Consider the following 15,691-nt stretch of genomic DNA (forward strand, 5'->3'; position numbering starts at 1 on the left):
CTAGATTCGTTGACAGATTTTTAGGACCATGAACAAATGAGAATTAATCAAAGGCATGACATGCAATTTACTAAATATGTGATCATGAAATTTTAATGCATTTACAACATGGTCAAAGTATTAATAGCTTCCCCAAAACCAATAAAACGGAATCTAGTTCTAGCTGATGTGGACTAAGGCTTATCTTTTGTTTCGTCTTTGTTCCATCTGACGCTCTGGTAACCTGTGTCCCCGTGCCTGTCCCCAGTGTCACAACAGGAGCTCTCAGCAAAGGCTCGGACACCAGCCATTCCGTTGGAACCCGGCGGGCGGCGTGGGCATGAGACATGGCCCCCAGCGAATAACTCGTAAATGGGACTCAGCTGCACCCAGATTGACAACTGTCTGACTGTTTATGTTTTTTAAATGTGCTTATCAAAACCATGTAGGATTGATGGGTGTTTGCAGATGAAGTTATGTTTCTGCAACAGACTTAATTTAGGACTAAGGTTAAGGCTCAGGATAAATGAGTGCATTAGATGATTAAAGAACATTTGTCTTGTGGGACATTTAAGTCATTTATTTATGACACTTAAAAACAAGCTAGGAGAGAAAGCACCATGGGTTTAAAGAATCAGTTTTATACAAATGTTAAACTAAAACTAATGACTTTTTTAATGGAACTCCAAGATATGCCAGTTTACTAAATATCCAGAGGCGGAATCAAATGTGCCGTGAAGTAAACATGATGAGAGAATATTGGAATTTTGAAAAATCACTCAATACTGTATATATGTGTGTATATATACCCATGTGTACCTTCTTCCAAAAGTTTTTTTTTAAACTGCAATTGCTTTTGTATTTAAGGACCTAGGTCTTTTGCCTCTCTTTAAAATACACTCTTTTGTTTCACATAGTAGAAGATGCGTTTTTGACGGTATAGAAATTTGGACTATCGTACTGCACTGCACAGTGCTAGGTATGATAAAATACCTTGTCAGGGGCGACTAGATGGCTCAGGGGACTGGTAATGGCATCTATGGAGCCTTTCACCCATAGGTCATTGGCTTGAATTTTGTCCAGGTTGGAAGTGACTAAAAGTCATTAACATTTCATAACTGCTTGGTGGCCTATGTGAAATGAGTTTCTTAGTTAATTAATTTATTTAGGTCCACATATAGTACCTACGTCCAGGGCATTTAGCAACTGTCCTGCTTTTACAGGAGCATCCCACCACATCTACCAACCCCTTCTCTGTTTAATAAGGACATGGCTGGACATAGGAGAGCAGACTTTTAATTGTTTATGATGTCACCAGTTTTACCACTGCTCTTACGGTGTTTTTATTTGAAGAGGACATCCCCTGACAAGTGAGAGCCATCGACCGGCAGATTGATATTTCACCAAAAGCACATGATATACTTATTAAACCATAAAGAGGAGCAGCTTTGAACCCTAGGGAATTTACGTCTTACTATTTTATTATCAATAGCATATGTAATTTTCAAAATTTTCCAGATTTTATTACCAACTGATAAAAAAGTAAAAGTGGACAGATGGTATCATCAATCCTAATTGCATGAAAGCTTGAGATTTGCATAATTTCTGGAGTATTAACCATTAGCTCCTGGCTGAAGACTGACCACAAGATACCCTTCTCTAGAAATTACCTTAGTTCCAAGTCATCATTTCTCTCTTCCTTAATAATTCTTCTCCAGTTCTATTCACTTACTTCTGAATTAAAGAAACGGCCTTTTGAACCATTTCCTTTGCTTCCAGTCTGCTCTCTTCACCACATCCTGCACATTCTTGCAAAAGTAAAGGGTAAGGTATTAAGCTCAGTGAACACAAGTTACCCACAGACAGGAATCAGCATAACGTCAGGAAGACCATTCCAACAGAGCTGCTCAGAGAGACGGAGACTGCCCCCAGCTGGTGGTCTCTAGCAGGGGTTAGATAGCTATTTTAGATGGATATTGAGAAGCAGCTGGTGGGATAGTTAAGGATGGAAACTCTGGTGCCAGGTTGCTTGGGTTCAAATCCTAGGCTCTCCCACCTGTATGATTTTTCTAAGTTTTAAAAAACTGTTCTGACTTTAGTCCCTTCATCTGTAAAATGGGGGAAAATAATGGTACCTTCTTCATAGTACTTTGTGAGAAATGAGTGGGGCAGTACATATAATGGGCATGACTAAGTCCCTGACAGTCATGGTTCGTGCGTGTCCGGGCATGTCAAGACAGCTTGCTTCTAAAGCAGCAATGTTCCTGGGCTGTTAGTTTCCAGGTTGCAGCTTCAAACCTGAGATAGTCTGGCAAGGCCGCCAACAGCAGCGTCTTGCAATGTAATCCTGCCCTACTCAGACACTACAGTGCCCTGATGGTCGCCATCACACTTCTGCATTGTATTAATGTTCCGTCTCCCTCATGCGACAGTCAGCTCCTGGGAGCCAGCAGCGTCATCTGTGTTTCCTCAGTGCCTTGTATAACATCTGACGCATGTGTGATCGACACGTACTCAACAGTGTACTGCATAGTCCAGACAAGCACTATTATTAGGTGGGCCTGAGTGTGAATGAGAATTTACTTTGGTTAATAATATCTAGAGAAAAGATATAAGTTCTTCCCTCTCCCAAGCTAGTTGGTCAACTAATAGAAGTTGGTGACATTTCCCATGGGTCCCAAGAAGCCATGATTGTGTTTCACGAGCAGATGCCTCCAAGAGGATGTGACACCTCCTGATGGACCCCATTGCTCTCCTTGCTCTGTCTTCTTCTCATGCCTGCCTGAGGGGACTGGTTCAGAAAGGAAGAGCCCAGAGAAGCTGCAGAGCGCTGGGCCCAGCAATGGCCAAGGCAGAGCAAAGATCAAAGGCACAGAGATGATTCTGGCTACACTCCTGGCGAGGAGGCACGCACTGTGTGCACCTAATGGGGACTGAGAGGCTCAGGGCTGCGCTCTGCCTATAACTGATGCAGATGCTGCTGTTCTCCATGGTGGAACAATGTAGGGATGAAGGCAGAGGAATGGATTAGATAGAGAACTTCAGTCCTAAGTGAGAGAGTATATTTTTAAAAAAGACATTTTAGCCCAGTGAAATATGTACATATGGGGTTGGCCAGATTTCTCTCCAGAGTTTAGAAGCTACTTGGAATAAATTCCTCTGGTTTGATTCCTGTCAGGGTCATATCTCCTTTCTCCTTGTAGTTCCTAGGCTTCCCACCTATCTAGCCCTAATTTTGTACCCTTTTCTCTAATCTTGGCTGATAAACTAACCTATGTTTGGGGCAAATCACTTAAAATTTCCATCCCTTTCCCCTCATCTGTAAAAGAAGGATGACAGAGTGACCTGCCTCGGAGGAACAGGGTGTGAATTAATTCCTGTGATTAGCGGTTTCTGTGCTCTGCACACCCCAGACTGGATGTGAGTGCCAGCCATGGTCACAGGGGCCTGAGTACGCTTTGTTTCTGAAGCTATACTCAGGAATAACTGTTTGGCCAAGAGCTGACAACTGAAGTTGCAAACTTTACACAGAAGCAATATTTCCAGTGTTTTCCCCAAGCAATCATGAGTAAATTGCTCACTAGGGGTGGAAATGGTTTCTAGCCAGTTCTGCCTCTTCTGATATGTGCACCCTGCAAAGCTCAGTCAATGCTAGGTAACCAATCCTTTGTAAGTCTGCTGTTTAGTGCAGGAGAAGAATTCAGAATGGTATAATTTGGACAGGGATGAAATTTCTGTGCAGTGGTATGTATTAAAAGTAAATAACTTGTGCTTTGTTCAAGGCAAGAGTTACGGAAATAGAATCTACAATTTTTAATTATCCAGTGACAAAGACAGCCACATTTTTTCATTTTTTTTTAAATGGGAAAGAACGGACCATCCATGAACAATTTGTCTTGGGTTTCATTTTAGCAACTCTGAAAATGTACCCCTTATCACCATAGGTAAAGGAAAGTCAAAATTATGACCTGGAAAGCTATATAAAACAGCTGTTAAAAATAATGGGTTTAAAAAATTGATTTCCCAAACCCTCAATAGAAGGTTTAAGAAAAAATGCTACATATAAGTTGAGTGACCCTATTGTGTATTCTGACAAGAGGCCTGTCCTTCTATTATTGGACAAATCATTTTACGACCCTGGAAATACCACCACATTAATTTATATAAAAGCTACATTTTTTTAGTCGCAACCACTGTTTGAAATTTGGGAAGAGAAAGTATCAGAATATCATGTAGAACTATGCTGAGATCCAGCATCTTCTCTGGGAACAAAAGGGAGGCTGCCCTTCAGTGGCTATGTGAATCACCAACAAGGATTTTCACAGGTCAGGGGTGTCAACCCCAAATGATGCCTTTGTGGTGCAACTTTGCATTCTGGGAGCTGGCCTGGAAGGGCAGAGCTCAGGTACTGGGCCAGCAGAGCCTGATGGGAAAAAGAGATTTTTACCTTTTGTTTTTAAGTCCCTCAGGTAACATCCTAAGAAGTATGAGGTTGCTTCGCAAATGTTCTCATTGCACACACACAAACATACAAAAAAGCATGAGCGTACACACAGAAAAGTGGTGAGTGTGCCTAGGCCTTGCACCAGAAGAGAGCACGGGAAAATATTTATTCTCTTCTGGGGCAGTTCTAGGTGCCCCTGTTTAGCTTAGCTGGGGATAAAGATGGCATGCAAGAATAGCCTACCTTCTGCACTAAAAAATCGTACTGCATCGAGGTGGCTTTTTTGAAGCCAAAGAAGCATTTTGAATTTGGCAAGGCAGTCCCTGTAATAGTACCGGCTTATTTTTGGAGTATGTATGTTATCTTCATTTAGGAGTGATAAAAGATCATTTCTATCTCATTTCAAACTAACAATGACATAGCTAAGGAAAAGAAATCATATTTATAAGTTTTGGATAAAAACTGAGTTTATGTCTAGCTGATGATCTCTTTGGGTTATGAAAATATAAGCTTGTGCAGGCTGCTTTCTGACCATTAGATGTGGGGACCCCCACGAGAGTATGGGTACTAGCAGGAGGCGGGCCAGTCGGGGGAAATGGTGAGCATGCCCCCATGGAGAGGCACCGCCTACTCAATCCATGCGAGATGACCATGGGACATTGTCTGATGGATTTCTCTTTGCTTGTGTTATATGAACATGGAAAAGAATTCAATGTGTGTTTACCGTTTGATAAACACTCAGCATAAATTATACATTTTATTTTCATTTATTTGTTGGGGACTATGGAAAGCAGGGATTTCATTGCATCCCAGCTGCCATTCAGACTCAAGAATCACCAGATTCCTGAAAAGGTACACTTACTACAAGAACAAAATTCATTTCTATCTCAAGTGAGTCACTACGGCTGGTAATGAGAGTTTTAAAAAGGCAAAAGTAGAGGACAGCTCATCCAGGTGACTATACAGTTTGTACTTTACACTTCCAGTGGACCCCACATTGTCATCAAGAATAAATCAAGTGCTAATAAACCTCCTATCATTTGACAACTTGAAGGCTGGAGTTTCCACACTATTTATATCTTTTAGCATTAGCATGCAGAGCAGTCTCCATGATATTATCTTACCATATAATGACTCCAAAAATCTCACAGAGATTAATGGTGATAACATAATTCCAGAAAGTTGCCACTCTATATGTAGAAATATATTGGCAATAAAAACCAGTCACTGTGTGCCTTTCCCCAGTAGGGGATCTCTCACTTTTCTTTGATTTTTAAAGGCTTCAGATCAATAACTGGAGTGACATTATTAACAACTCCCTCAACACCTTGGCCAGCACTAATATTAAATCCATTACACCTTCTGTTTGACATTTGCAGTACAGCAGAAAGTGCTGTAGATACAGTCACACTGTCTGGGGACTGGGGTTGGACGTGGGGTTAGAAAGATGGTTTCCCTTGCCTGACTTCTAAATTCAGTTCATTGACAGGAAACGAACCAATAATAAAAAAAGAACCCTACACCCCAACAACCCTATATTAGGTGGTAAGTAATTCACCCATAAAAGTACAAGTGTATCTCATATCTAAGCAGTTTTTGAAACAAAATATTGATCTGAACATCAGATAATTTTTTACATGCATTTGTTCCTCTAATCATATCACTTGTGAAAATTGTCTAATGATTTCAGGAGAATTGAGTTCCTGTGGAATCCGGAGCTGAACAAATTTACCGTAGCACAAAGGCATATGTAGAAAATGCAGATTATTTCCATTCAGGCAAGCACGCAACTGCTTTAATTTTGCCTGCCTTCAAAACATCCAGGACATAAAGTCGGCATAATGGCGTAAAGATCATACTACTGCAGTGATCATCTTCACCCCCCTCCCTCTCCATCCATAACAGGCTAGGTCTGCCTGAAACTTCAGACAAAACACAATAACCTCTATTTTTAGACAACAAATGGTTAACACGCTGCTGTAGTTACTCTTCACCAAAAGTACTGTCTCATACATTTTGCTAAATTGTCTAAATCCTGGTGCGGTATTGATTTCTCCCTCTGTGAGCTTGCACCCATTCAATAAGCTGCGGGAACCTCATGTCCTGGCTGAATTTCCTACAAAGCAGGACCCAGGCATGTTACACCTGACAGTGGTCCTGCAGCTGGGAGCTGATTGTCAGCGAGTGGGAAACAAACCACTGGAGACAGAGAGGAAATTTTATGTTAAAGTGAGGAACATGACGGGGAAAGCTGCCTGGGAGGTTAAGTGGAAAAGCAGGCCACCAGAAGCACATTATTTCCATTCAGGCAAACTAGCTGCTCAGATGTTATGATCTTATGTAGCCAAACAAACCAGCCCCACCACATCACTGTGCATGTATATAGGAACAGAAACAAATCCAGATGGGTAGACATAAGAGTGTACACATGTGAACAGTGGTCATTTGGGGGTAATGTCATGGTGCTTGGTTTTTGTTTTCTGCATTCTCTGAATTTTTTACAATAAGCACGAAATAATTCTATCACTTGATGAAAATCAACCTGTTTTTATTAAGAAGGAGGGGGGAGTAAAACACAACAATTTTATGACCTAACCTAATATTACCCTTTGCTTTCAAAATAGGGAGATTTTAAAAGACCTCCAGGATTTCTTAAAAGAGCTGCTTTTTTATGCAGCAAGTATTTAAAAAATACAGCATTGAAATTTATTATGAGGATAGCTCTCATAATCCCAAGATTACAGAATCATTAGGAGTAATGAAAAGATTCACGCAGATCTAAGAAGAGAAACCAAAACATCTGTTGGTGGGAATGCAGACTGGTGAGGCCACTGTGGAAAACAGTATGGAATTTCCTCAGAAAACTAAAAATGTAACTGCCTTTTGACCCAGCAATTCCGCTGCTGGGATTATATCCTAAGAACCCTGAAACACCAATCCAAAAGAACCTGTGCACCCCAATGTTCATAGCAGCACAATTTACAATAGCCAAGTACTGGAAGCAACCTAAGTGCCCATCAGCAAACGAGTGGATCCAAAAACTATGGTATATTTACACAATGGAATTCTACGCAGCAGAGAGAAAGAAGGAGCTTATACCCTTTGCAACAGGATGGATGGAACTGGAAAGCATTATGTTAAGTGAAATAAGCCAGATGGTGAGGGACAAATACCATATGTTCTCACCTTTAACTGGAACATAATAAATAGAAGAAAAAAGGAAACAAAATATAACCAGAGACATCGAAGTTAAGAACAACCTAACAATGGACAGGGGGGAGTGGGGAGGGGGGATTACAGGAACTACTTTAAAGGACACATGGACCAAATAAAGGGGGAGGGTGGAGGTGGGGGAGGGAGGGGGTTTCAGCTGGGGTGGGGTGGAGGGATGGGGAGAAAAGGCACACAACTGTAATTGAATAACAATAAAAATTAAAAAAAAAAAGAAACTAAAACATCCAGACATCACCTTCCAGAGGCTCTGCGCTACTTATGGTCAGGGGCCCCCAGGACCACAAAGCGCTGGGGTCAACCCCTAAACAGGTGCCTGGAACTTCAGAACTTTTTACATAAGCCACCTATTTATTTTTCTTACACATGCCTTACGATTCCCTAAAAGAAATATCCTATTACTAAACTATTAATAAGTGTGCATACATATAAAATATTTATTTGGGGTAGTTGTCCAGTTGACAGAGTTCTTTTTTCTTGCATTATCTGGAGACTGTTTAAGACAAGAAAATCAAAGGCCGGCCGTTCAAAGACATAGAATTTCTATTATGGCGCAGTATTTTGCCTCTTAGGCTGGTTTAGTCACTTATTTCCTTTTATTATAATGCCAAATGTTATTTAGATTTCAGTCATTTAGTGATGCTACACTGAACACATCAGGGCTTCCGAAAAAATTCATACCTACTAGTCCCTTCATTGTCATAATTGCTATCCTTTTCCAACCAAATTACACTACTATTTAAAAAAAGAATCTGTGTTTTACCAGAGTTTAAAAGATTATGATGCAACAAACAACAGTCTTCAAAAATGTTCCTTCATGTTATTAGGAATTAGGAAATCTTGTTAAAATTCTTTCAGCTTTTAAGAAACATAAGCAGCTTTGGGATGTAGTGCCTGACGTGAACTTTTAAAGTAATTCCCTTAGAGCCATGATCTGCATTAGTGAAGATATTTAGTTAAAGGTAGCACCCTGCCCTGCTTCTCGGTATTTGAGCAGTCAATCTAATTGCCTTTTCAAGACCAAGGCTGAAAGTGACCCACACTACAGACTTTTAAAGCAAAGTAAGTTTAACGTTCTCTGATGGTGGGGGAGACACTCTCCGTCAAGGAAGAGAAACCCTCGTAGGTGACTGTCGCAAAGAAGCCCAGGCTGTTATGGAATGTAGAAAGCAGTTTTTGATTGTACTACTTAGCTTGGCTCAAGGAAGGCTGGGGTAAGAAGCCCAAATGAAATTTGAATCACACTTTAAAGTTCAATGACAGAGCAACTTTAAAGGCAATACGTTATTCTAAAATCCAGGATGGAAAGACTTTCATCTCAGTAAGTTCTCATAGTGCACCTGGAGTTGTTTTATGCACACTTGGTGCTTCAGAGAAGGCATCGGGTCTATCAGAGTTCATATATTCAACTTTAAACTGTTGGTTTTGACTCTAGCTTAGGATATCCTAGCAGAACTGGTTTACAGATTATGGATATTTTTCTCCTCCCTATCAAAGTCTCTTCTAAGTGACAAGTCACCCTTAACGCGTTTGTGGAGACATCAAGCTCAGTATGAATCAGCAGGCAAACTAGCTGCTCAGAAGACTTCATTCAACCTTAGGTAGCCTTGACAGAAGTATAGTAAGGTGACAGTCCCTCTGCTTTGTACCCGTCGGGATACATCTGAGGGTCGCAGTCATTTCTTACAACTGTGTTGTTAGAGGGTCACCAACAAACTGAAGCACAGCCAGGGGAGGGTGACTGGGGTGGTGAGAGTCTCAGGAGCATGTCATTGAATGATGGTTGTGGAGTTCGGGCTGTCTGACCTGGGAAGGAAGGAAGGCAGAGGGAAGGGAGCATTTGGTGGGTCTGACTTCATAGATTTGAGAGGCTATGATGGGGAGGAAGTAGTAAATCTGAAATATGGTCCTAGAGGGAAGATCATAGGGGAGAAGTTACAGCAAAGTAGATTTTGGCTCTGTATTGAGGACAATTTTCTATTAGAGCTGCTCACCAGTGGAGTGGGAAGCCCTGTACCTGCCCATCGGGAGGACGTTCCAGCAGAGACTGAAAGGTTGTCTGTTGGTTTTGCTATAAAGGGGTGGCTACACAGGTTGGAGGTCAGATTATAGGATTGTTAAAATTTCTAATTAACTTTAGAGTTTGTGATTCAGGGAAACGAAGTCCAGTCTCCTAAGGCCTTAGATCAAGTTTGTAAACTTGAATTCTTACACACACAGTGTTTGAGTCATGAGCAAACCAGGTTCCCCAATCCAGCCCCACCAGGAAAGAACAGAAAACTGTTTTCATGCGCTCCTTCTCCAATATGCCCAGGTATGGCTGCAAAAGCATTTCCAGTGATCTCACCGACACATCTACTCAGTAATGTCAGCAACAGTATAAGAATACATGAGCCGCACAGCGCCCCCCCCCCCCGCCCCCCGCCAAAAAGAAAGATTTTCCTTTTAAAAAGGTAAAGAGTAGTCTTAAATACTTTCTTTCCTCATGCACAGAGCTAACTGGAGAAGGATGCTCACTGATGATACAGATGATGCCCCGCAAGCTACAGGTGACTTGAATGAAGAAACATGGATTGATTCCAGATGGAATTAAATTACTTCCAGAAAGGGTAAATATGTTTTTCCCTTCTGTGTGTGCGAATACACTGTGATTATTTCTAAGCAAGTCAAATTATTTTTTAGAAGTATATAGAGTTATTTTAACAGTAATCTTTAGATAGACAACTTTTCCCATTTTTATTTCTATAATATGTTTTTGTGTTGGGCATCTATCTGAAAACATGTCAAGTAAAGTACAAGCATCTTTAGAGGGCAAAAATAATTTCCTAAGTAAGCAAATAAAACTTTGCACTTCAAATCAGGCCTTGATTCATTAAAAATCTTAAACTTCTCATGAGAAAAATTAACATTTAAACCAGTGCTGCTTGGCCAGGCACTCCACCACACAAGAATATGAAATATCTCCTCTAAAAAAGTACAAAAAGGACAAAACCACAAATGTGGAACTTCAATTAATTTAAAGCCCCAATCAGCAAAGAATAAATCCTTCGCAGATCTAATTACCAGCGCTCTCGGAAGACCCAGGCCGACCAGCCAATCTTCCCCGTGTTTGAACAGCTTGATGAACTAGGGGACTGATGGATATCAAGTCATTTTGTTTAATTTATAAATGGATTTTCCCCTAATACTTAAATTATCATCAGTACAACACAATGAAAATGGGAACATTCTGAATGCAAAGTCTATAAGAGTCCTGGAAGGAATCCCAATGAGGAATGTCACCTCTGTTCATTCCTCTATACAATTGATCTAATTAAATACTGAGGGTAGAAAGGCAGTTTAAAATGTAGCCATTTCTGTTTTCTTTTTAGCCTTAATTTATCTGTTCACATCTTTCAAGTACCTTCTGATACTTAAAAAAAAAAAAAAAGGAATCGAGATTTCTGCTACTCTGTAATACTTTTAATTCTCTGCAAGCTCATATTCAAAAGTCTCTGCCATAGATTTTGCTGCATAATAACTAAATGCAATACATTTAGCCATGGAAACAATAAAAGGAAGAGGGCTTTCCAAATCTGAACCTTTTCTGTCCAGTAATTTGACAGAGAAACTAAAGGAAATAGTACCTTTTATATCTATTGTTCAACTGAAATTAGATCTTTGGATTATACTTATTAAAATGTCTCCTTATTTTCAAATCTCTTCCTTATTTAATTACTGCATGGGACAGGAAGCTGCATGGAATTGTTAAATACCATTAAACCTATTTATAGTCGCCTCACACTGGCAACTTGTGTGAAATCATTGGCAAAGGTCCTGCCCACCGACCCACATGTTGGGATTGCAATTCCCACCTGGCTCAGGGGTCTCTGACTGGGAGGAGGAAGATGCTGAGCTGGCTCCGTCCTCGGTGGTACCCTGCGAGAGGAGACCCCGCCCAGGTGGGAGCTTCATGCCCAGCTGCTCTGCCATTTCCACGTGGTCCCCAGGGTGGACATAGTCAAAGACGCTGCTGCCTGTCAGCTCCACCTACAGGGGAAGAGAGAGTAGGAAAGAGAGGTGTCACAGGCTTTCATTTCCATATTCAGCACAACTGTGATTCAGATTCTGAGCAGAAAAGGAAATATACAAGGAAATACACCCAGCCCCAAGAAACAATCCTGGTTCTGAGTCTTTATTCTTACTCAAAAGCTTAAGGATTCTTGAAATTGAAAGAGAAAGATTTTTTCACATGTATTTATTTAGCAATTGTTTAGGCCAGTTTTTTTCTCATACACTGTTGTTTGCATAAAGCCAACACACTCTGTGAAATGTGGATGAGTCTGCCTGGAGCTCAGCTCTTTTATCCACGCATCATCAAATGCTTTCATGTTTGGTGTCAACCGGATGATTGACTGAATTCTACAGTTTTCTCATTGAGAAGTTTGGGCTTTGGATAGAAATAGCCAGAGATAGCAGATGAGTATTTTCTTTAAAGCACACAGGTTTTCAAGATGCGTATTTATATGTACCAGCTTATTTTTATGTAAATGTAAATGGAAGAAGTGCTGCTTGCAAATATATGCAAAGGCATAATGTTTTCATTAAATATTACTCATTAGCTCTGTAATCATATGGAGAATTTTCCATGCAAAAGAGGTCAGCTGGGGTCTGAAGCAGCTATTTTGTTTTTCTGCTGGTATCAGCTTGTTTTGCCTTCAATCTAATAAAATTCATGGTACACATCTCCTTGAGGGCTTTAAAAATGTTTTATTTTGTATACTCTTCGTATTAGGCTGACTGTAGAGGTAGAGAATGAACATGAAATATCAGAGGGGGGTCGGCCTGAAGTGGAGGCACGGCCTAGTTCAGAGGTGTGTCTGGCATGGCCCACAGCTGGGTGCCGTGCTGTCTAAGGAGGTGGACGTGGCTGACAAGGATTGGCTTTACCTCTGTACTCTTCTGATGCTATAACTCTTACCTCCTTCCAAGAATAGCAATAATGCTCCTGAAATAGTGTACTTGGGTTATAGGTACTATGACAGGGAGAGATGTATCAGCCAGGGAACAAGTAAATGCTCTTTCCTGGGTCACTAATGCATTTCCCAGTCCTCTGGTGTTCTTAATGGTTTCAGGCCAGCTATGATGTACCACAGAAATGGCGAGAAGTTCCCATAAGTTTCTTGGTAGATATTTACCTAAAACCTCTGCCTGTATATCTGCCTTCCCTGTGAAATTTGCATCATCCCTCCAAATTCCTCCTGAGTGCTTGCATTCTTTTTCCTGTCAAGAAGGAAGGCTGTCACAGGGAGCCTAATACCCAGAGAGCAATCAGTATCCCCAAGTCCCAGCAAAATGATCACATCTACTCCCAGAGGCCATTTGATTAAAATCTTAACAGGCTACACATCTTCAACATGTATCAATTAACAAGGGTATAGCCAGAAAAATGGGAGGCTAAATTCAGTTTGGTTAATAGCTGTTCCTGAAAAGGGCTCGTATAACTTTTACCGAAAATGAGGCACTTTCTCTCTGCTATTAAATTACACTCTCCTACTGTATTACCCTACTACTGACTCTATCATTTTACAATAACTATTTCCTCCATTTGATATTGTTATAGAGTGTAAATCAGAATTCATAAGTGATCAGTTCCTACCCTCTGGGAGGGAGGGATTACATGGAAATAATCCCTTTAATGTGCGCCTTGCCTCTAAGCATTTCACACAGCAGTAAATGGGTAAGCTGACTTTGAGCAATTAGGAAATGAAATGAAACTAATAAAATGTGTGTTTTAATATTTCTTGATGGTTATTTTGTTTGGGGATTAGTGAATATGAAGGACGTACTCTCATTTTGCATGGACTCCAAGTGTACTACTTTAATAAATATTTCTGTCACTTTTCTCAAACTCTGAGTGTTTCTTTAATACTGAATTGTAGCTTTTTGCACAGAGCACAGATTGCGATAAGATGACAACACAGGTGGGATACACAATAGAGTCTTAGAGGTCCTGGTCATTGAATATTCATGTAAGCCTGTCTTATGGAGAGGAAGAGTAGGTCACTATCTCCACAGCTTGGTTGGCTTGGATGTGCAGGCATTTCCTCTCCACAAAATAACGTCCCGAGTGTAGCACATCCAGGACAAGACTGAGCCACAATGTGCCACAGCACACTACTGCACAGTGAGGAATTTCCCCTCCAATGATCTTGCAGGGTCCTAAGGTCCAGATACCCCAAAGCCTAATATTGGGTGGAAAGGTTGGCACTGAGAACTACACCCTATCACAATCTTTATGATGATTGTAGTCAAGGTCACATGGTGTGTGGAAAAGCACAAAATACTCAGTCATAACCTGACTTGGAAATCAGAATCTTTTTCTCCTCTGTTGTGTGACTTCAGCAACTCATGTAGCCTGTCTGGGCTTCAATTTCCTATTCTGAAAGGGGGCAGTATTGCCACTCTGCAGGACTCTGGAGGAGGGGTGCACACTATGTGGGTGGCATCCCCTGGGCTGTCACTCCATGGGAACAATGCAAGGCAGCAGCCTGGGAGCTGAGATGAAAACAAAACTTGCTTTACCTTCCTCAAAGCCTAATTTTGCAAGCCCAATGAAACCATGCACAGGAAATCACTTCGTGAGGAATAAGCAGTACAAAAATGCCTGCTGTCGTTGATGCTGTTTGGTGGGTAAGAATGGGTGACACACAGCCACACATATTCCTGTTTGACTTTGGTGAGTTCTTAGGGTTTGTGTGGTCACTTTGGGACATCACTTTAGTCAGCAGCGGGTGCAGCAGAGGTGACGTGTGCTTAGAACCTCAACTACCACCAATAACAATGCTAGCAGCAGCCTACCACTACATACCAGAGCACCGCCCAATCGGCTCCACAAATGCCACACCTGGAGGGTGAGCTCAGCTGGCACCAGAGACTCACTAGTGGCTCCTGCAATATGGGATCATTCCCTGCACACCTCTCCGCTGTAGTCAGGTCTCATAGCCAGTCAGCCTGAAGGTCAATCCTACCTCCTGAGATGCCAACAGCAATCAGGTATCAACTATAACAGGAACGCACACGCAGTGCACACAAGTAACACACCTGGAATACCCAGCTCAGGTGATCAGGTAGACAAAGTACTAGGCCCCACAGGACACCTACCACATAAGACCATTCTGCCAAAACTGAGAGGCATAGCAGATCTACATAATACATAGAAAAAAACCCAGGGAGGCAGCCAAAATGAGGGGGCAAAAACAAAACAAAACAAAAGAAAAAACATGTTTCAAATGAAAGAACAGAGCAAAACTCCAGAAAAAGAGCTAAACAAAATGGAGACAAGCAATCTGCCAGATACGGAGTTGAAAACACTGATTATAAGGATGCTCAACGAACTTAGAGGAAGAATAGATTAACTCAGTGAAAACTTCAACAAAGAGTCAGCAAACACAAAAAAGAACCAGTCAGAAATGAAAACTATCATAACTGAAATGAATACATTAGATGGAATCAATGGCAAATTTGATGAAGCAGATGATCAAATCAGCAATTGGGAAGACAAGGTAGTGGAAAACACCCACTTAAAACAGTAAAAAGAAAAAAGAGTTTTAATAAAATGAGGAAAGTTTAAGGGAGCTCTAGAACAATGTGAAAATCATAGGGTACCAGAAGTAGAAGAGACAGAGCAAGGGATTGAAATGTATTTGAAGAAACAATGACTGAAAAATTTCCTTAAATTGGTGAAGGAAATAAACATACAAGTCTAGGAAGCACTGAGTCCCAAACAAGATGAACCCAAAGAGGCCCACACCAAGAAACATAATAATCAAAATGCTAAAGATTGAAGACAGAGAGAGAATGTTAAAAGCAACAAGAAAAAGCAGTTAGTTACCTACAAGGGAGCTCCCATAAGACTGTCAGCTGATTTCTGAACAATACTTCACAGGTTAGAAAGGACTGGCACAAAATATTCAGAATGATAAAAAGCAAGGACCTATAACTGAGATTACTCTCCCCAGAAAGGCTATCATTTAGAATGGAAAGAAAGATAAAGAG

At 41.0% G+C, this 15,691-nt stretch overlaps 1 protein-coding gene across 3 annotated transcripts in view; it reads right to left on the reverse strand.

The window, feature by feature from the left end:
- The window catches only part of NPAS3 (neuronal PAS domain protein 3), an 850,571-nt gene that overhangs the window by 111,043 nt on the left and 723,837 nt on the right, over positions 1-15,691 (reverse strand). For all 3 annotated transcript variants that reach the window (XM_053928867.2, XM_053928868.2, XM_053928866.2), the window contains exon 5: positions 11,509-11,683. In XM_053928867.2, coding sequence (XP_053784842.1) covers positions 11,509-11,683 — 175 coding nt within the window. The remainder of the gene's footprint in view (positions 1-11,508; positions 11,684-15,691) is intronic.

Source organism: Desmodus rotundus, chromosome 7, assembly GCF_022682495.2.
Source record: "Desmodus rotundus isolate HL8 chromosome 7, HLdesRot8A.1, whole genome shotgun sequence".
NCBI classification, from domain to species: Eukaryota; Metazoa; Chordata; class Mammalia; order Chiroptera; family Phyllostomidae; genus Desmodus; species Desmodus rotundus.